Source organism: Phocoena phocoena, chromosome 11 (assembly GCF_963924675.1).
Source record: "Phocoena phocoena chromosome 11, mPhoPho1.1, whole genome shotgun sequence".
Classification (NCBI taxonomy): Eukaryota; Metazoa; Chordata; class Mammalia; order Artiodactyla; family Phocoenidae; genus Phocoena; species Phocoena phocoena.
This window is the reverse complement of record NC_089229.1, coordinates 22,623,856-22,646,025: the sequence shown is the minus strand read 5'-3', so window position 1 is coordinate 22,646,025 and position 22,170 is coordinate 22,623,856. Positions and strand designations below refer to the sequence as shown.

Sequence of the window (22,170 nt, the reverse complement as noted above, 5' to 3'; positions counted from 1 at the left end):
TGCAGCCACCAAGAACTTAAGGTTCCCGGCCTACGGCTAGAATTCCAAATCACTCTTCTGGGGGCTCAGGTAAACTTTAAGCAGTAAAGGGGTTTCTGAGAACAAGGATTTGTCCAGGTGATTTTCTTTTAATTGCGTTTTCCTTTCTTGTAGTAAGTAAGTAAGAAAGCCTGAAGGTGGACTTCTGCCTTTTAGTGGGAAACAGACTGGTTAGGCATGCGTTACCCAACCTCAAGTAAGCCCCTTGGGAGAAGCCCCTTGGGAAGGAACCTCAGGGACTGAGCTCCTGGTTGGAAGGAGGTGTAAGTAGCTGCTTGCTTACAGGAATTTGAATTGCTAAAATTGCTAATTCAAGCCCTTAGGAAGAAGACTTGAATTCAGCTTTACTGGCTAAGGGCATAACATTGGGGAAGATGTGGTCTAGAGACAGTTTGATGGGTTCTAAAAAAAAAAAAAGCAAACGGATTTCAAAAATTATTACAGCAAATGACCAGAAGCAGAAGAATAAGAAAAAACATCAATTGGGTGGCTGAGTGGTGAAAAAGTCACATAAATAAAACTGTTCAACAACAAAATTACCGAGTATTTCATATTTTGACAGGTTAAAGCTTTGAAATGGTTCTATTTTTTAAAAGGTACCCATTCATTTCTCCACGATTTCTGGCATTTCTAGACTGGGAAAGAGTCTCAAGACAAATAAAAAACTGCAATTAACACAGCCTGAAGAGCTGTAATCCCAGAATCCCTTTTTCTTATCGACTGGATTCCTGTAGTGCCATCTCCTATTTATTCTGCAGCAAAAGTGCTGTATTGAGCAGTGGGATATTAGAAAGCTTCTAATAAGCTCCTGGCTGCTGATGGGGGCCTAGGTCTCCATCAGTCATCCGATCATCGTGAACAGTACACAGGAGGGAAATAAGCACATTCACACAGACCTCCCATAGCCCCCAACTCATCCGCTGCTTACCTCATTTCTCTTTGTGCATTTTGGCCTTTCTCACCTGGCCAGATAAAAGTTCATTCAATTTTCTCAAGGGCAAGGCAATTCCAGAAAGGGATGCATTCTGATTGGAATGACAAGAAAAAGATCTAGGCTCTTCAGACGGTAATACTGCCCCTAGGTTGTGAATCTCACAAAGATCGTAAGGGAGCAATTGTGAGATTACCTCTGAGTGTACACACTCAGGCAGAAGAGTAATTAATTTCCTCTCTGAAAAAAACTGCACTAAGTGGAGAACTCGCATAAATTACATGAGCAGTTCAGACAGGTGATTCTGTTGCTGAATTTGGCAGTCAATAACAGATAATGCTTGTTAATGGATGATCCGCCCTTATTCAGGGAAGAAAAGGGTCCAGGAAAGACCCAGTTTGCATTAATACATAAAGACTACATGGTTCAAGGTTAAAACAAACCATGTCTCTGAAATACTGTCATTAGAGAAATTTAACCACATATGTGATCCGCAGATACTAACAAATAGCAGGAAATGTATGAACATCTTGGGGAAAAAAGCTTTTAGATTCTTTTATTTTAAAAAAACATCAGTGAAAACAGTAATAAGGATTAAAAGACAATACTTAACAAGAGAGACAGGGAAAATTATTCTTTTCTTGTCTCTCCCACATTTTCCACCTCCCTTCAATAAAAGATTCTCCATAATCCCAACATTGCTATTCTTTGCACAAAGAACCCTGAGAACAATTTGATACTGAGCACGTTGAAAGGAGACACAATATCTCAGACCCCTTCTCTCCAGGGCATATGCAGGCAGAATAGCCATGGCTTCCAGAACATTCTCTTCGCATTTTTCTTTCGTGAGCGGCAAGCACTGAATGTTTACCAAAGGCTTTAAAAAAACAGTATCTCACCAAACAGCTGAGGAAAATATTTAACAACCAAGGCAACGCAATTGCAGTCAAATTTTCACCTCAAGATTCTCATCTTAGGTGTGGGAGGCAGAGAAGCCTCTCAACGCTCAGTCTGAACCTAGAATGAGGATGAAAAGGGTTGATTCTGCCAACAGCTGTCAACAAATGCATAGCTCTGAGCCTCGGGGTGACACTGCAGAGCTAGCTGCCCATCTGAATGTGCTTTAGGAAGAGCACCACTATTTGGTTATGGCTGACCTGAGTTCCTGAGCAGCAATCTGCGGACAGGTGAAACACGGACATCCATACCCAAAACACGGAAAGGTCTGAACAGGACAGACCTCTCTCTTCAGTTATTTGTGTCAGGCAGCAGCATCATTTTCAACCACTCAAGGTGACAGTACGAGATGGATGCAACTAGTCCCCATTGTACAATTCTACACAAATGTGTAAACTTGGGAGAAAATGAACCACATTTCTCGGAGTTAATACTCCCCCACCCCCGACTTTTGCCCTGTCATCTGACCAATTTACATTCTATAATCTAGACTTTTATGATTTATTTTTTCATTATGATTTGATTCTTACACAGTATTACTCCCTTTAGGGCAAAGACTTTCTGGGTGCAAAGAGATCAGACATAATTTCTTCAGTAAAGAAATGGATAACAGGGATCTGTGTATACATTCCATTCCCAGAAAGGTCCATTTCATTCTAGTTCAACTGAGCAGAGAACGAAAGTCATGGCATAAAATGGTAAAATTCCAGTTACGTTGTGTACAGTAGGCATCCATTGTAAGCAACTGTCCAAAACTGGAATGCATTACTTGATATGGGTGAAAGACAAAAACATCACAGACGCTTTGAACACCTTACCTGGGCCATCTGCCTCTCCAGTTTTGATCGGGGAATATCATCAAAGTAGTTTTCATTTCTTCTCCTCCTTGCATCGCCCTGCATGATAATGTGAGGAACGTCTAGGGAGCCACCAGTGGTGTAAGTGCTTTGGCTAAGTGATGGAGACAACTGAGGAGGAGTGTGATTACCACTGGGTTCCTGAATGGAAATACATCATGAAATAAATACCATGTTCTTGTGGCTGACCTCTGGTTTCAAAACTGTGAAATACTGACAAGATACACTGCGGGGGTGGGGAGTCATTTTTGAATCAACTGCCAAGGAATCGATGACATTCTACCATTTTATTAATGGCACAATCAATACCTCCCCACTAAGCATTTCAGGTTGAAGGTTTACAATATCAACAATCAGGCTCTGTTTTCTTAAGCCAGCACCATGGATGATCCCAGGAGAGAGGCACACATATGTTGGGCACGCCTGACACTATCACTTGTGTTTACAAGGGAAGGAACTGTGTCTCTATGTGGACAGAGGGGCCTCACCATGGTAGATGCCATGAAAAGAAAGCTAAAGTGGGACCTCATGGGTGTTGATCCTCCATCAGCGAGTGGCCTGGCAATCCCTGCCAGGAAGAGGACACAGTATGGAAATGGCATGTCACACGCACAGACTGCAGAGCAATGCATGTAATGACAGAGGATGGGCTTCAATGGCAAAGAGAATTGGGGGAAACTGGTCAAGAAGTAAGATAGGGGCTTCCCTGGTGGCACAGTGGTTGAGAGTCCGCCTGCCGATGCAGGGGACACGGGTTCGTTTCCCGGTCCGGGAAGATCCCAACATGCCGTGGAGCGGCTGGGCCCATGAGCCATGGCCACTGAGCCTGCGCGTCTGGAGCCTATGCTCCGCAACGGGAGAGGCCACAACAGTGAGAGGCCCGCGTACCGCAAAAAAAAAAAGAAAAAAGGAGTAAGATAAAGGGGGGAAGACAGCTGGGCTCTGATGTGTTCAAGTAAGTGGAGGATTGGATCGTGCCGATTCTCCAGGCTACTTCTCCCCAAGATGTTCTGGACCTCCTTTGATGGATTAAGGTCCTACACTTTTTCTTGGGAACTTCTGTCTTTGATTTGTCTGTTGTTTCCCTAAATCTCTTCCAGAGAGCCAGAGGGAGAGGTTCAGCAGAGGAAGGAAAGACAGTAGGGTAAGTAGCAGGGAATTACTCCTCGAGAGGGTCATTTTAGGATGGTTACACTGATGGTGCCTGTATCTTTCTCCTCTTTTGTGTAGCAAAACAAAGGCAAAATGATAATCCCTTTCTAGCCTTATTTTCCCCCAATTTATTTTTCTTACTGAGGGAGAAATAGGTCCTCTTCTATCTTCACTACTCCCTAAGCCCTCACTAGCCTCCAAATAAACCAGTGTATTCCAACTGCCCCAATCGTCAGTTTTCCTCGTGGCCCTCCTGGAGCCAATTCTCTTGCATTTCCTGAAGTCTTTGTGTATTTTCTTTTCCTTTAAAACTGAATCAGCTTTAAAATCTTAACAGCTCCTCTCCTGCTCGATCCTCTGTGATACTGACAGTAGTTACTGTTTGCTGAAGTCCACTGATAAGAGGCATTCGACCGCATTTCATCACTGGCAGTGACATCTAAGTGCTACTTTTGTGTTCGTTTATTGTCACTACCCTTTCTGACACTTGCAGAAAAGGAATCAGAAGCAAGCAAGTGCAGGACTCAATAAAGAGAACAGAGTTGGAACTCTCCAACTGGTCATGGTGATCCTGCCTTTATGGTAAATTTTTGAAACGTTTCTACAGGCCTCATGAACACCAGCGACCATTGGCTACTCCTTCCGCTGCCATTCTGCCCGGCAATCTTCTCTCTGTCTCCTTCCCTCTGCTCTTTCTTGCCTTCCTTCCTCTTCCACTTTATTTCTCTCTTCCTCCTAGTTTTTCTACCCCATAATTCTAAAATACAGCTGAAACAGTTTACTAAATAAAGTTCTAGATTCTCTGTTCTTCATTTTTGAAGTGGGCAAAGCTGAAAATTTTTCACTTGTTAAAAAACAGGAGACCCTAAGGTTAATTTTAAACTGATCTTTTACTTAACTCTGGTCCTCATCGATTTTCTACCTGTGGGTTTGAGGAGTTTGACAGAAAACTCATTTCTTCTCTTGGTGTAGAGGGGCGTGTGGGATGCGGGGTAGCGGAGAGGTTCTTTAAAGGTGGTGGTTTTTCAGATGTTAATTTAAATCTCAAAAATATATATTTAACTAACCGAGAAAAACAAATCTTGTCGTAGAAAACACTATCAAAGGCGAGATAGTTTTTTATACAGGTGAGGTAGGCTACATGGAAAACAGCCTGTACTTCCTGACCCACTGCTTCAATCATTTTTATTTTATGGCACAAAATAATTTTCGAGGATAAGAGTGGAGGACAAAACAAGCATGCTGGGTACTTACCCTGAGGGTGATGGACCGAGGGGGCTTCTGTGGTGGCTCGTCGTGCAGCCTGTCTCCTAGAGATGCCAAGATACGTTTCCTGTGGCCAATCAAATTGATTTTTAAAACCTGAAAAGACATATATTCGGGTTAAATATTTCACTTGAGAAAAATAATTTTTACGTATCCTAAAAGATAAAGGAGCGGAAAGAGATCTGTGCAAAGTTACCTCTGCACCGGGAGAGAAGTGGTGTGAAATCAGTGTGTCCCCTTGGATCCAGAGAGAGAGGAACAGAATGGCAAGGCAGTGTGGGTAGGAAGAGAAAGCAGGGACAGGGCTGTCACTCAGGCTGCCCTAGGGTCTAACCCTCTACCAAGCAGCCACAGGACCCTTCCAAAGTAGAAGTCAAGCCTCGTCCCTCTAATAGCTTCCTACGGCTCAGGATAAAATCTGAGTCCTGAGCTGGCCTCAAGTTCCAACAAGGCTGCCTGCCCTCTGTCTTCCTCTGTGTCCCCTCCTCTCTCCCCTCCAGCCTTCTCTGTTCTTTGAACATTCCACACTCATTCTGGCCTTGGGGCCTCCACCCTTGTTTCTCCATCTGCCTGGAATGTTCCCCAGCAATTTTCAAATGACACCTTCTCATCCCTCTGGACGTTGCTTAAGTGTTATCTGTCTTCTCACAAAGGCCCTTCCCATCTTCTCTTTAAAAGAACTGAGCCCTCACCCCGTCACACTCTACCCTGTGATCCTCTTCGTATAATTCTCTGAAATAACTTTATTTGCAGGTTTAATGTTTGTGTAGCCCTCTCCCCCAGGTAAGCTTCCAGACGGCAGGTATATCTTTATCATTACTATTTCCCAAACACCTAAACCAATGTTTGAAATAGTGGGGGCTCAATGAATAGGAAAGAATGAATGTTAATACAGATGAAAGTAGCAAAGTAGGATTAGAATCAAGTACTGCCTGACCAGAGACTCCCCAGGATGGGATTTTTGAGTCTGACAGGGCTGCAAAGGGCATAGTGTAGAAGAGATAACAAAGGAAACCAAGCCTTGCAGACAGCCTCTGTCCTCTGCCCTTCCCAGAGCTTTACAAATGTTACTCTTTCCTTCATCCCAACATTCCTAACTGGAAGGTGTTCTTGCTTTACAGAGGAGGAGACTGAGGTTCAGAGTGGTTAAGTAGCCCACCTAAGAGCTAGTATGTGGTGGCTCTGGGATTTGAATATGGTTTGCCTGACTCCAAAACTTGTTTTATGCCAAGGCAAACAGTAAAGGTTGGGCATATCTCCAAATATTACTGACTTTTTTAAAACAACAAATTATAAATCCATTCATGAGAAATATATTCACCTCTTTCTGCACAAATGTAGTACCAGGATAGAACAACCTTTGTTGGGTAACTAGTTCCCAAAGTAAATGACCCATTGTGAAAATGATTTTTAAAAAAAATTTCTCTCTTCAAGTTTTAAGGGGTTGAAGTGGGCATTTCCTTGGCACTCATCCTGTGCTACCTTGAACTATTATTGGCCTATTTGTCAGTTAGCCTATTGGCCTTTCTGCCTAATCTGATTTCAATTTTAAACTAGCATGATGCTCTATTTCTTTTATTTATTTTTTAATTAAAACTTTATTTATTTATTTTTAAATTCATTAACTTGGGATGTCTGGTTTTCTTTAATTAATAGTAATCTTTTAAATTTATTTTTATATTTATTTTTGGTTGTGTTAGGTCTTCGTTTCTGTGAGAGGGCTTTCTCTAGTTGTGGCAAATGGGGGCCACTCTTCATCGCGGTGCACAGGTCTCTTCACTATCGCGGCCTCTCGTTGCAGAGCACAGGCTCCAGACACAGGCTCCAGACGCGCAGGCTCAGTAGTTGTGGCTCACGGGCCTAGTTGCTCCACGGCATGTGGGATCTTCCCAGACCAGGGCTCGAACCCGTGTTCCCTGCATTAGCAGGCAGATTCTCAACCACTGCACCACCAGGGAAGCCCCCAAATTTATTTTTATTTTCTAATTTAATTTTTATTTTATATTTGAGTATAGCTGATTTACAATGTTGTGTTAGTTTCAGGGGTACAGCAAAGTGATTCAGTTATACATATACATATATCCATTCTTTTTCAGATTCTTTTCCCATATAGGTTATTACAGAATATTGAGTAGAGTTCCCTGTGCTATACAGTAGGTCCCTGATGGTTGTCTATTTTATATATAGTAGTGTGTATATGTTAATCCCAAACTCCTAATTTATCCCTAACCCCACCATGTTTCCCCTCTGATAACCACAAATTTGCTCTATTCCTTTTATACTCACTCTCTGACCCATGTCTGTCGAAGATGGGGATGGTAAATGTTAATCAGCGTGTGTCTACCTGCACCACATCCCTCTGATTTTATAAACCTTCATCTTCCCAGGCTGATAAAGCCTCTCATCTCTGCAGCTTGTTTTCATAAAGCAGTCCTTTCAGTCCACTCTCTCTGTACCTTCTCCTCCTGTATTCCAAATGCTTCAGGGCTGCTGAACACATTACTCACAACATTCCAGGTATAAGTGGACCATGGCCTTATGAGTGGGCTACTAGTTCCTGCTTTTAATGCCCCTTTAAAAATGCCCTTTCTAAGCACTCCTGATTCGGGGCTGGCTTTTTAGCTGCAGTAGGAATAACTAGGCACAAAAATATACACTGACTGTAAAACCTCTTCATTTTGTTATAGCTGATAGCTGAAAGCCCTTTCATCTTGGAAGGATGGTTTGAATGATTTCTCCCTACATTCCTTATCTTACAGTTGTCCATGCAGAAGCCCATCTGCCATCCTCCTGCCCACTCATGTAACCCTGTGTTATCCTTCTATATTCATATTAGCCAGCTTGGCATTTCACTACCCAGAGGAGCTTAGTAGTTCTTGCAAATTTGGGAATTTCACCATATACTCCTTTTTTCAGGTGATTTACAAAATACGCTAAGTGTGGTCCGCGGGCTGATTACTTGCAGGCAATACTGTTCATACAATCCAGAGAAATACCCTTATATTCTTTCATTGTTTCTTTTTTTTTAAGCATCAAGATCAAAGAATTCCTCCATTTCAGAAAGTTACAACATTAACCTTTTCAAGTGTATGTGCAAGTCTAAAAACCACTACATTTTCTTATTCCCTTTTATTCTTATTCTCAATTACTTTGTCAAAGCTTCTATTAGATATAAATTCCTCCCCCCAAAATCCCCACTGCCTTTCTCTCAGTAGGGAATTGAACCTGATGCTGACGGTGCTGCCTTGGGCCCCTAAAACCTGCTAAGAAATGTTTGGGTTTTTTTTAAAGATACACGTTTTTAAGATTTATTATTTATTTATTATTTATTTTTGGCCGCATCAGGTCTTAGTTGTGGCACGTGGGATCTTCGTTGAGGCACGTAGAATCTTCCGTTGCAGCGCGCAGGCTTCTCTCTAGTTGTGGTGTGTGGGTTTTCTCTTCTCTAGTTGTGGCGCGTGGGCTCCAGGGCACGTGGGTACTGTAGTTGTGGTGCATGGGTTCCAGAGCGCGTGGGCCCTGTAGTTTGCGGCACGCAGGCTCTCTAGCTGAGGCGCGCAAGCTCAGTAGCTGTGGCGCATGGGCTTAGTTGCCCCGTGGCATGTGGGAACCTAGTTCCCCGACCAGGGATTGAACTCGCATCCCCTGCATTTTTTTTTTTTTTGTGGTACGTGGGCCTCTCACCGTTGTGGCCTCTCCCGCTGTGGAGCACAGGCTCCGGACGCGCAGGCTCAGCGGCCATGGCTCACGGGCCCAGCTGCTCCGCGGCATGTGGGATCTTCCCGGACTGGGGCATGAACCCATGTCCCCTGCATCGGCAGGCAGACGCTCAACCATTGTGCCACCAGGGAAGCCCTACATCCCCTGCATTTTAAGGCGGATTCTTTACCACTGGACCATCAGGGAAGTCCCAAGAAATTTTTTTTTTTTATGTTGGGGGTAGGAGTTTATTAATTAATTTATTTATTTTTGCTGTGTTGGGTCTTTGTTTCTGTGCACGGGCTTTCTCTAGTTGTGGCAAGCGGGGGCCACTCTTCATCGCGGTGCGTGGGCCTCTCACTATCGCGGCCTCTCTCGTTGCGGAGCACAGGCTCCAGACGCGCAGGCTCAGTAGTTGTGGCTCACGGGCCTAGTTGCTCCGTAGCATGTGGGATCCTCCCAGACCAGGGCTCGAACCTGTGTCCCCTGCATTAGCAGGCAGATTCTCAACCACTGCGCCACCAGGGAAGCCGCCAAGAAATGTTTTTATAGCAATAAAGCCACTCAAAATTATTCTGACAAAAAACTGACACTAAATAACAAATAACTGTGATAGAATTGAGTTGGTGTAACTTCCATTGCTGCTTTTGGTTTACTCTCTGACAGCTCAGTTTTGGGCAAGTTACCTGATTCCTTTGATCCCAGTTTTCTTGCCTATAAAATAAGGAAGTTAATGCCAATCTCAAATGTTGTTGGAAAGATGAAGAGTGAAACTGTGAGAATAATCAGCACGGTGCCAGCACATAGAAGACACAATCCCACGGTGTGCTCATTCCAGCTAATGGTCTCTAAGGATGCAAGGAAATCTGACCTGGAAAAACAGGGACTTGGTCATTTTCATAAAGTTAATGATGTCAAACAAATAGGCTGGTGCCTTGCATCATGAGATATGGTTAAGCTTGGAAAAACCCTCATTGAAGTGACATGTACTGGTAGTAATGGGTCTGGTTTCTAGCTATTAGTTTAATATCAGACCTAATCTAAAAGAATGCATCCTATTCTCCCATCCCACCATTCAATCACCAATAGGAGGTAAGCTGAGGCCCTCCTCCACACAACTAGCCCGAAGAGGGAAAAAGAAAATGGGTGGACAGAATGAACAAATTAACACAGAGTGATGGTTCATGTCAAGAACGCCTGGGTAACTCTCCTTCTATATTAGAAACGATCCTTTTTTTTTTTTTAATTTATATTTTGGCTGTGTTGGGTTTTCACTGCTGCGCGCGGGCTTTCTCTAGCTGTAGTCAGCGGGGGCTACTCTTCGTTGCAGTGCGTGGGCTTCTTATTCTGGTGGCTTCTCCTGTTGCGGAGCATGGGCTCTAGGTGCACGGGCTTCAGTAGTTGTGGCACGCAGGCTCAGCAGTTGTGGCTCGCGGGCTCTAGAGCGCAGGCTCAGTAGTTGTGGTGCACGGGCTTAGTTGCTTGGGGCATGTGGGATATTCCCGGACCAGGGCTCGAACCCGTGTCCCCTGCACTGGCAGGCAGATTCTCACCCACTGCGCCACCAGGGAAGTCCAGAAATGATCCCATATTACAGAAGATACTGATGATTACATTTATTGAACATCTGCTATGTTCCAGGTGTGCCAGAAACTGTTCCAAGTGTACTATATATGTGTAAATATCTCATTTGATTCTTATAACAGTATCATTCCCATTTTAGAGATACCAAACCTGAGACTTAGAAATATTGAGTAATCTGTTGAAGGTCTCACTGCTAACAGGTATCCTGTCTGGGGTCTGCACCTGATTCTGAACCTGCTCTGTACCACTCACCACACTCTCCTTCTTGCTGTCAACCTCTATACTGTTTGGTCTTAGCTACACTGTTAGCTACACATTATGATGCTTCTTAAGACGGTGATTTTTGTTTTGAGTTATCATGTTCAGAACATTTATACTGGGTCTCGATCATCTGAAAACATTAAAATAATACAGTTTCAGTTTTGGACAAGGCTCAAGGCAGGGTTAAAGCTTCAAGCCAAAAGAGCTCAGGTGGGTGTACCTTACAGAATTCCTCATGAAATGCATATACACACAAAGGACAAGAAGTCCTCATGAACCTAAGATTCAATTCAAGTTGACTAATGTTAGAGAGGTAGGGAGGGTGACATTTGGCTTCAAAACTCCCAAGTTGACAGTAAGAAATCCAACTGGCAAAACAGCGGAGAGACTATTCCAAAGAAAGATAGTCATTATGGAAAAGTTAAGTCCAAAGGCAGCTGGGTTTGCCTTGAGTGAGAACAGCTTAACATCTGATCATCGTTGTAAGCAGATAGGGAAACAGTGAGATCCTGCCACCCCAGGCACCGTAATTCATGAGCAGTCAGTCTGTAAACCTTCAGTTTTCAAAAAGCTGGAGCAATGGTTACTGTGGTAGAAAAGAATTCTGTATGGTTTTCATCACTGCTTGGGTGAAAAGTTAACTGCATGTACAAGGAAAGAACCCCATCGGAGTAAAAGGTAAAGTAATGGTAACCTACTGAGGATTTAGCTATTCCAAGATATTGAGCCAATTATGCTCAATTCAAAAAACAATATCGAACAAACACATGAAAGGATGTTCAACATCACTAATCATTAGAGAAATGCAAATCAAAACAATGAGGTATCATCTCACACCAGTTAGAATGGCCATCATCAAAAAGTCTACAAACAATAAATGCTGGAGAGGGTGTGGAGAAAAGGGAACCCTCTTGCACTGTTGGTAGCAATGTAAATTGATACAGCCACTATGGAGAACAGTATGGAGGTTCCTTAAAAAACTAAAAATAGAACTACCATATGACCCAGCAATCCCACTAGTGGGCATATACCCTGAGAAAACCATAATTCAAAAAGAGTCATGTACCACAATGTTCGTTGCAGCTCTATTTACAATAGCCAGGATATGGAAGCAACCTAAGTGTCGACAGAAGAATGGATAAAGAAGATGTGGCACATACATACAATGGAATATTACTCAGCCATAAAAAGAAACGAAATTGAGTTATTTGTAGTGAGGTGGATGGACCTAGAGACTGTCATACAGAGTGAAGTTAAGTCAGAAAGAGAAAAATAAATACTGTATGCTAACACATATATATGGAATCTGAAAAAAAAAAAAAGGTTCTGAAGAACCTAGGGGCAGGACAGGAATAAAGATGCAGACGTAGAGAATGGACTTGAGGACACGGGAAGGGGGAAGGGTAAGCTGGGATGAAGTGAGAGAGTGGCATGGACTTATATATACTACCAAATGTGTGGGAAGCAGCCACGTAGCACAGGGAGATCAGCTTGGTGCTTTGTCATCACCTAGAGGGGTGGGGTAGGGAGGGTGGGAGGGAGACACAAGAGGGAGGAGACATGGGGATATATGTATATGTATAGCTGATTCACTTTGTTATAAAGCAGAAACTAACACACCATTGTAAAGCAATTATACTCCAATAAAGATGCTAAAACAAACAAACAAAAAAACCAATATCAAGTTTCTGCCACAAATTATTTGGTGGATTCAAAGAGGAAACACAGAGAAACTGGGCATAAAAACTACAGAGCCAAATATTAACTAAGAATAAATTATTGGGCTTCCCTGGTGGCGCAGTGGTTGAGAGTCCGCCTGCCGATGCAGGGGACACGGGTGCGTGCCCCGGTCCGGGAAGATCCCACATGCCGCGGAGCGGCTGGGCCCGTGAGCCACGGCCGCTGAGCCTGCGCGTCCGGAGCCTGTTGCTCCGCAACGGGAGAGGCCACAGCAGTGAGAGGCCCGCGTACCGCAAAAAAAAAAAAAAAAAAAAGAATAAATTATTATACATATGAGGGTAAGAAAGTGGTTCCACCTGCTGAGTTCCAACGGGTAAAACATTCAAGTTAGTGCATGTTTTCTTAATGGTTTTTATTACAACTATCATGAGAAATGTGGGTTAAAGGGAAGGAATTGAAACAACACAGGCCTGCCGCATACTGGTATGCATTCATCAGAGTAGTAGCTGCCTCTGGGAATCTTCTCCAGTATCAGTTAAAGAAGACAACTTCAGAAACCCCTTTGCACACCCTGGCAATAGGTGAATAACCGTGCTGAGTGACAATGCTGTAATATTATGTCACTGTCATTTATGTTTCTGGGTTTAGCTGTGGGAATTCTGCTAGACAATATCATGACATTACCCTCACATTGAATAGGTCACATCAGAATATATGTCACAGCAAACTGGAAGTCAGGGTACCTAGACTTCTTTTTTTTCCCTCTTTAAATTTAATGTGATATAAATTAAACATGTTTTTCTCTTTTTAAAAATTAATGTTTGGATTATAATAACAATACTGTGTTCCCATTATAGAGACAGGAAATACAGAAAACCAAATAAGAGGATGAGTTATCCTAGGCTCTTAGTGTTTAGGTACATTTCCTTTCATTTTGTCCCCATGATTATGTGTTGTGGTTGTCATACTGTAAGTACAATTTTCACTGTAAGTTCTTTCACTCAATATTAAACCTAAAGAACTTTCCTACTTATACTACCCTCAGCAGGCATTTAAAGTAACTCCATGTTACCATATTATTGCTTTTGAGAAGTATGTCATAATTCATTAACCACCCCCCTCCCTGTTGGAAATTTAGCTTGTGCTTCTTTTCTCAATATCAAACATTCCACGTGCTTTATAAATGCTATCATCCTACAACTTCCATTTTCGTTGCCATGTTTGCATAGACACAATATGAAAAACACCAGAGAACGCTGCAGGAATGCACGTGAGTCATGAAGAAGAGTCATGTAGCGACAGTCTGTCTCCATGTTCCACATGAAATCTCAATCTGTTTACTGCCGGCTGGACCCAGTCCTCCAGGGAGAAATCACAAACCCACATAATGTTCCTCAGTGTCACATTTTGCATTTGTTATATTTTGGAGTTCAGATTTAGCTGACAGACGTGAAATAACACAGGTAGCTGGAATCCTCCAGAGATTACACGTGCGGCAGTGCTGAGCACACAGGCGATTCTGGTTATCACCGTGGGACTGCATCCTTCTTATTCCTGGATTTTTATTTAGGGAGGGATTTTTATTTTATTTTTTATTTAAACGGTATTTTGGATGAAACAGCTCCACGTTGCATGCGGAGCCCCCTTCCATTTTAAAAGGGTAGATTATTTCCCCCTTCCCTTTTCTAGATATTTGCCAAGTGAGGACAGCAGCTCCCATGCAAATCTAGAGAGCTCATCTACCTTCAGAGGGGCCTCTTCTAACAAAACTCCTAGTGCTCTGAATGCCAAGAATGGAAGCTCAGATGGAAGTTTATCAGGTTTGTTCTCCTCTGCAGAACTCAGAGGAATCGCAATTAAATGTGAAAGCTTTCCTCCCTTCCTGGTAATAATTTCTAAACACTTTCTACTGAGAGCATCAAGGCAAAAGTGCCTGTGTGTCATTCAATTTCAACTCCCACAATTCCAGAAATCCTCATTTGAACTTGCATTTGATTTTTGACTGTGATATTTGCTCTCTCCTTTCTTGGGCTGTAATAATCCATGTCTGGAATGGTATGGTGGATAGAAGGACCTCTGGAGCAGACAGTCATGACATTTTGTTCTTGCCCTGAATTCTTCTTCTAGCTAAGTGATCTTTAACATCTTTGAGGTGTGATATTGAAGCGACAATAATAATCTTATTCAGCAAACATTTATTGGATGTCTTCCACATATAATGCAATTTGGGAGCACCAAAGAAGAAAAAAGTTCAGTCCGCTAGGGCTCTCAATCCAGTAGGTGAAAAAATATTTTTTAAAATGTGGGTGTGTGTATATATTCTTGCATATTATTTATGCATGTATCCATCCATCTATCTACATACCTACCTACCTATCATCCACCCATCTATCTAAATATATATGACTACACAGCCTTCCAAGACTAAAAGGGATTTCTGTGGACTGAATGAGAATGGCTAGGAAGCTGCTCTGGAAATTATAAAGCACTAAATTAGGGCATTATTTCTCTTTTAAGCACAACAGAAACTTAAAACTTTCTTACCCTATCCTTGAATAATCCTATCAGCAAAATTTTGAATAATATCTTTGTTACTTAAATGTGCAATTGGATACCTCTGGGTAGATTTAGATCAAGAACCATGCCTTTCACCTCTCCAGCCCTCTTTCCTATTAAACTAAAATGTCTTTAACTCCAACCAGACAAATCTCTTCCATGTCTTCAACTGTGTCATGTGCATCTCTTTGGCCCAAATATATAACACCTCTGCATACTCTAGAATGTCCCTGTCTTCTTTATCATTAGAATGTTGCAAGGATGAAATTAAAATTCACCTAAAGCCTTCCTTGCTCACTTCTCTCTTTGAACTTCTCTAGCATTTGTGGGCTGCCCTGTGCTGTTGACACTTGATATACAAGGGTGTGTACTGCTAGCTCTCTTGTTATATGTATGTGTCTTACCTGTTCAACCAGACTGTAAGCTCTGGGAAGTCAGGTACAGCGTCACTGTAACCTAGGGTCCCTCATGGCATCTAGCACGCAAGTATACCTTAAAGGGACAACCCTGAAATCTCAAATCTGATCCCTTTTGCAATGGACAACAAACGAAGTAGGGGAGATACCTCTGAAAGGCAAAGAGGAGAAGAAAGGAACAACTATACCCTATTTCTTTTCCTTTCTACTCTCAATAGTTTTCTATTCCTTCTGATTTTAGCACCAAATTCCTTTACACAGCCTTGCCAAGGGTGATGTAAAACTCCCTTACCTCCCACCATCTCTAAGTCCTTCCCTATACCTCTACCACTTCAACTAAAAAATAAAAAATCTGTGACTAGATTTTCCAGATTTTCTTTCTTTCTGCTATTACTCATTAGAGCAACTGCTACTAAATAATCAGCAAATAACAGTTTGTATGACAGATGCCATCAAAACACAACTGTGGTGGAAATTGGAGACAATACAAATAAATGGAAAGATATCCTGTGTTTGTGAACTGGAAGAATCAGTATTGTTAAAATGTCTATACTACCCAAAGCAATCGACACATTTAATGCAATCCCTATCAAAATACCCATGACATTTTTCATGGAACTAGAACAAATAATCCTAAAGTTTGTATGGATCACAAAAGACCCCGAATAGCCAAAGCAATCTTAAGAAAAAAGAACAAAGCTGGAAGTATCACATGCTCTGACTTCAGACTATACTACAAAGCTACAGTAATCAAAACAGTGTGGTACTGGCACATAAAAAGACACATAGATCAATGGACCAGAACAGAGAGCCCAGAAATTAACCCATGCACATATGGTTAACTAATCTACTACAAAGGAGGCAAAAATATACAATGAGGAAAAGACAGTCTCTTCAATAAGTGGTGCTGGGAAAACTAGACAGCTACATGTAAAAGAATGAAATTAGAACATTTTATACCATATACAGAAATAAACTCAAAATGGATTTATTTTATAAAAAATTCTAAATGTAAGACCTGAAACCAAAAAACTCCTAGAAGAAAACACAGGCAGTACAATGTCTGACACAGGTCTTAGTAATATTTTTTTGGATCCGTCTTCTTAGGCAGGAGAAGTAGAAGCAAAAATAAACAAATGGGACCTTATCAAACTTAAAAGCTTTCACACAGTGAAGGAAACCATCAACAAAACAAAAAGGCAACCTACTGAATGGGAGAAGACATTTTCAAATGATATGTCTGATAAGGGGTTAATATCCAAAGTATGTAAAGAACTCATAAAACTCAATATCAAATAAGCAAACAACCCAATTAAAGAAGTGGGAAAAGGACCTGAATAGACATTTTCCCAAAGAAGACATACAGTTGGCCTACAGGCACATGAAAAGGTGCTCAACATCACTAATCATCCAGGAAACACAAATCAAAACCATAATACAATACCATCTCACACATGTCAAAATGGCTGTAGTAAAAAAGACAAGAAATAACAAGTGTTGGTGAGGATGTGGAGAGAAGGGAACCTTAGGATACTGTCGGTGGGAATGTATATTGGTACAACCACTATGGAAAACAGTACGGAGGTTCCTCAAAAAACTAAAAATAAAACTACCATATGATTCAGCAATTCCACTCCTGGGTATATATCTGAAGAAAATGAAAACAATAATTCAAACAAGATATATGCACCCCAATGTTTGTAGGAGCATTATTTACAACAGCCAAGATATGAAAGCAACTTGTGTCCATCAACAGATAAATGGATAAAGAAGGTAAAATATGGTATATACATACAATGGAATATTTCTCAGCCATAAAAAAAAAAAAAAAATTTTGCCATTTGCAACATGGATGAATCTGGAGGGTGTTATGCTTAGTGAAATAAGCTAGAGAGTGACAAATGCTATATATTTTCACCTATATGTGGAATCTGAAAAATAAAACAAACAAATGAATATAGCAAAACAGAAACAGACTCAACAGATACAGAGAACTAGTGGTTACCAAAGGGGAGAGAAGGTGGGGGGGGGGTGGTGGTGAGGCAAGACAGGTGAAGGGGAATAAGAGGTACAAACTATAAGCTATAAAATAAATAAGTTACAAGGATGTAATGTACAGCACAGGGAATACAGCCAATAATTTACAATGACTTTATGTGGAGTATAATCCATAAACATATCTAATCACTATGTTGTAAACCTGAAAACAATATAATATTGTAAGTCAACTATACTTTAATAAAAAACAAAACAAAAACAAAACCCAAAACACAACTGTGTTAACCTACGGCAAGGAAAAGAGGTTCCAAGTTACACAATTCCAGAGAGAGCAGAGAGTGGTGAGAAAGAGGGAGAGTGTGAGACGGGGGTGGAGGTGGGCTGGGAGTTGGGGATATGTGTGTTTTCTGAATGTAGTCTGTCTCAGTAAACAGGAAATACTAATTACGAGGAAACAAGATAATCTCTGCATAGAAAGAGAGGCCTTAATGGTATAATTGCCTCTGAGCATTTAAGGGTTCTGGAGGTAGAAAGCCTTTTTTGAAATCAATGAGAATCTTAGGCTTATTTGCAAAGCTCTCTGAATTACCTCTTGATGAAAGTACTAATTTTCTGATTATATTTTCATATAAACATTGCTCCAGAAGATTTTTAAAAAATACAAACCAACCAACCAAACAACCAACCAACGAATCAGTTCCTAACTAATTTCCCTGTAAGTTACTTGTAAGTATAGCTTGCTGCAAATCGGAATTTCATAGGAGAAATTCGGTTTGCATTGCAATTGAGCAACTGTTGGGATTATTGAAGGAAAAATTTGTTATGAAAGAAAATGGGGGGCTTCCCTGGTGTCGTAGTGGTTAAGACTCTGCCTGCCAATGCAGGGGACATGGATTTGAGCCCTGGTCCGGGAAGATCCCACATGCCACGGAGCAACTAAGCCCATGCGCCATAACTACTGAGCCTGCGCTCTAGAGCCCAAGAGCCACAACTACTCAGCCTGCATGCCACAACTACTGAAGCCTGCACGCCTAGAGCCTGTGCTCCGCAACAAGAGAAGCCACCACAATCAGAAGCCCGCACACCACAATGAAGAGTAGCCCCTGCCCGCCACAACTAGAGAAAGCCCGCGCACAGCAACGAAGACCCAACACAGCCAAAAATAAATAAATAAATAGATTAATTTATTTTTTTAAAAAAAGAAAGAAAATGGGAACTATGTGCTGTATCCCACATGTGAAGCTATTCTTATAGATGTGATGATGGGCTAATAGCATGTGAAAGCTGCAATCTCTTTGCGGTATTATTAATACATAAAAATGCTCTGCATCTGAAGAAGTAGAAAGGCCACAATTTTGCTTATATTTTGCTAACCATGCAAGATATTTACGGTTATTAAGGGTACTTTTCAACCTAGTTTTTTTCAGTTTTTGAGATCATAAATCTTATGGTCTATTATATTGTGTGCCCAATGTGCTCATCATTGTAAATGAAATTATGTTTAACAAAGTTCATTATTAACACACACCCATTTATTATAAATTAAACTGAGATATACAAAATACATGAATATAACATATTTGTAGAAGAGCTCTAAGACAAACTGAATCTCATGAGGCAATCTTAGGTGAGGTCCTGGTTATCCAATTTTTGGATTATAAATGGTTTCCTTCTCTGCTCTTTTTCTGCTTCCTTCTTTCTGTTTAGCTACTTTACTGTCATGTAACACCCTCTATCAGAGGGTAGGACAGTGAAAGGGACAATGAATTGAAACCAGTCGATTCTGTTTCTTGTCAGCAGCTCTGATAAAAGAATTTGGCATGGGAGGAGGCAAAAATCTATCTAAAACTAGTTCAAATTAAGGTTTAAAAAAATGCTTGCATGGATTTTACTTAGCCTACATAGCTACTACTGCACTTTAGAATTGGGTGTTCACTGTATCTCAGTCCCTATATGGAGGGGAAAAGGATGTTAAGGGTTAAAAAAAAGTATTTCTAAGGAAAGCAGATGTTGTTGTTAGTCCCAGGGACAGGCTCAAGATGAGGAAGCAGGATGGTAGTGAGAGAGAGATTTTTAAAATAATCCTTTTCTTCCATTGCTTTCCCCCACCCCCATCACCTATCTCCTTATCATCTTTATCTCCTGAAGAATCACATAACAGAATAAAATTGGAGTCACTACATACTCACTAGAATGACTAAAATAAAAAAGGTTGACAGTACCAAGTGGCGGTGAGGATGTGGAGAAACTGGAACCTTCATATCGCTAGTGGGAATGTGAAATGGTACCTCTACATTTTGGAGAACTGCCAATATCTCACATTATGACTCAGTTTCTTATCATACAACCCATCAAGTACACTCCTAGTCAGCAACCCAAGAGAAATGGAGACATGTCCATACAAAGATTTATAAATGAATGTTTAGACAACATTATTCGTAATAGCTAAAAACTGGAAAAAATCCAAATGTCTCATCAACTGGCAATTGGATGAGTAAAATCTAGTATATTCATGCTATGGAGTACTACTCAGAAATAAAAGAGAACAGGCTATAGATACATGCTACAGTATGCGTGAGTGTCAAAAACATTATGCTAAGTGAAAGAAGCCAGACACATAAGATTACATGTTGTATGATTCATTTTTTGATGTTTTTAGAAAATATAAAACTATATCTAGAGAAAGCAGATCAATATTTGCCTAGGGTGGGAATGGGAGTGAGGACTGACTGCAACGGCTGTGAGGGAATTTTTTTTTTTTTTGCGGTACGCGGGCCTCTCACTGTTGTGGCCTCTCCCGTTGCAGAACACAGGCTCCGGACGCGCAGGCTCAGCGGCCATGGCTCACGGGCCCAGCCGCTCTGCGGCATGTGGGATCTTCCCGGACCGGGGCACGAACCCGTGTCCCCTGCGTCGGCAGGCGGACTCTCAACCACTGCGCCACCAGGGAAGCCCGGGAATTTTTTATAGTGATGGAAATGTTCTAAAACCGAAGAGCACTGATGGGTGAACAACTGTATAAATTTACTAAAACTCACTGAACTGTATACTTAAAATGGGTAATTTTTATGACCCATAATTGTATCACAATAAAGCTGTTTAAAAAGTAATGCTGGGAGAAAGCCCTCAGTATTCAGTATTCAGCAAGTGTGGTGTAAACAGGCCATTCCTGAAGGCTATAATTCAGGTTGTTCCAGAGAGAAATCGCTGTCCTCTGGGAATGTACCATTTTCCACCTGGACTAAAGGATAAGCCACACTCGAACTGCAGGGTGTCCAGGATATTTCAAGGGAAATGTGACCCAGAGGGCAGCTTTGCTCTAGGTACCGAGTGCTGTTTAGCTACAGGCTAATGGGTGAGTAGGACATTCTCTGTTACATGTCTACAGTAAATTAGGACCTATGGCTTTCAATATGTATATTTTAAGAGTCTTAATCTTCCTAGCGATGACACTTTGGTAAAAATGTTTATGCTTTTTAAATGCTTGCAGCAAATGGTTTGTGAATGTTTGAAAAGAGAGAAGTGCTCACTAGAAGCCATGATGGGCTCTGTAGGGGTAGCAGGTGGTGATAATGAGATTCTCTCAGCACTAGGGAATAAGGGTGCATTCTAAGCACTAAATTAATCACACCAACCAAATGAATGGAGACAGAATGACTTGGTTCAGAAAGCGCCAATGGAATAGACCGGCAATTTGACTACTTTGTTTAGATACTGAAACCCAGCTGAACAAAGAAGGTATGTGTCAGGGTGGGATGGGCATGGAAGAAAGGGTGGGGGGCAGATTCAAGCAGCAAAACAGTGGATAAAACACAATTAAAAAGCCTGGCCTTGGTAGTACTGTTGGGACAGAGAGTTTGAATCTGGAGAAAGGAAGCTCCTTGATCACTTAAAAGGCATTCTCTGCCGTTGGGCAGAGGCTATTTCATCAGGTCTCCTATTGATCCAAACAAGATCTCTCTCAAAATTCCCTTTCCTCCAATACCACGTGCACCAGGAGGCAATCAGAGGATCCGTCCTCTTGGTACCCAGATACCAGAAAAGAAAGTGTGAAAGATGGAGGGCGGGGAGACTTTGACCACAGTTAGGGAGGCCTTCCCACCGTACATTAACTGACTGCAAATCTTGTTGATACGCTGTTCTCGAGTCAACTAACTCAACACCGTGGAAGCACAAGATTCTATCAGACGAACACAGTGACTGGGAGCAGGGCTTGGTGTCAGGATGACGTGGGTGTGAGCCTTGATTCTGGCACTTACTATATATGGCTTTGGGTCAACTGTTTAGCCTCGCTCAGCTTCACCTAACTCATTCAGAATAATGGGGTTAAAAAAATAGTACTTACCCTCTTAGTGTCGGCATTAAATGAGATATATGAAAAGCACCTAGCCCAGTGCCTGGCACAGAACGAGTCTCAATAAAGGGTAAGTTCATTCAGTGTGTGATTTAGTCCAGTTTCTGAACCAGAAGGACTGAGCCCACCCCTGGAACTTGGTCACTCATCGACGTCATGTTACAACTCGAAGCCCTCGGCAACTGGCCAGGCATCTTTTCTCTGGCAAGAACACCTCTGCCATCAGCCTCTCTTCAAACTTCAGTGGTCTCATTAAAAATAAGTTCTTGCTGTACTATATTAATTTCCTCTTTTTGACAGGGATATTAGTATGAGGTTGACAGACCAGGACAATGCCATACATATAGTGTCTTTGATTTCAATAAAGCACTTGATGAAGTCTTTCATCATCTATAAGATGGTGGGCTCTCTGAGAGAAAA

At 41.7% G+C, this 22,170-nt stretch overlaps 1 protein-coding gene across 14 annotated transcripts in view; it reads right to left on the bottom strand.

Moving 5' to 3' along the window:
* Window positions 1–22,170, bottom strand: part of ANKS1B (ankyrin repeat and sterile alpha motif domain containing 1B) — a 1,192,652-nt gene that overhangs the window by 79,871 nt on the left and 1,090,611 nt on the right. For 8 of the 14 annotated variants that reach the window (XM_065888049.1, XM_065888050.1, XM_065888051.1 and 5 more), the window contains 2 exons: window positions 5,191–5,298; window positions 2,746–2,925 (listed from right to left, as the gene is read on the bottom strand). The exons of 3 other annotated variants lie outside the window; for them this stretch is intronic. In XM_065888049.1, the coding sequence (XP_065744121.1) occupies window positions 2,746–2,925; window positions 5,191–5,298 (288 nt within the window). The remainder of the gene's footprint in view (window positions 1–2,745; window positions 2,926–5,190; window positions 5,299–22,170) is intronic. 3 more of the 14 variants (XM_065888056.1, XM_065888057.1, XM_065888058.1) reach the window with 1 other exon arrangement.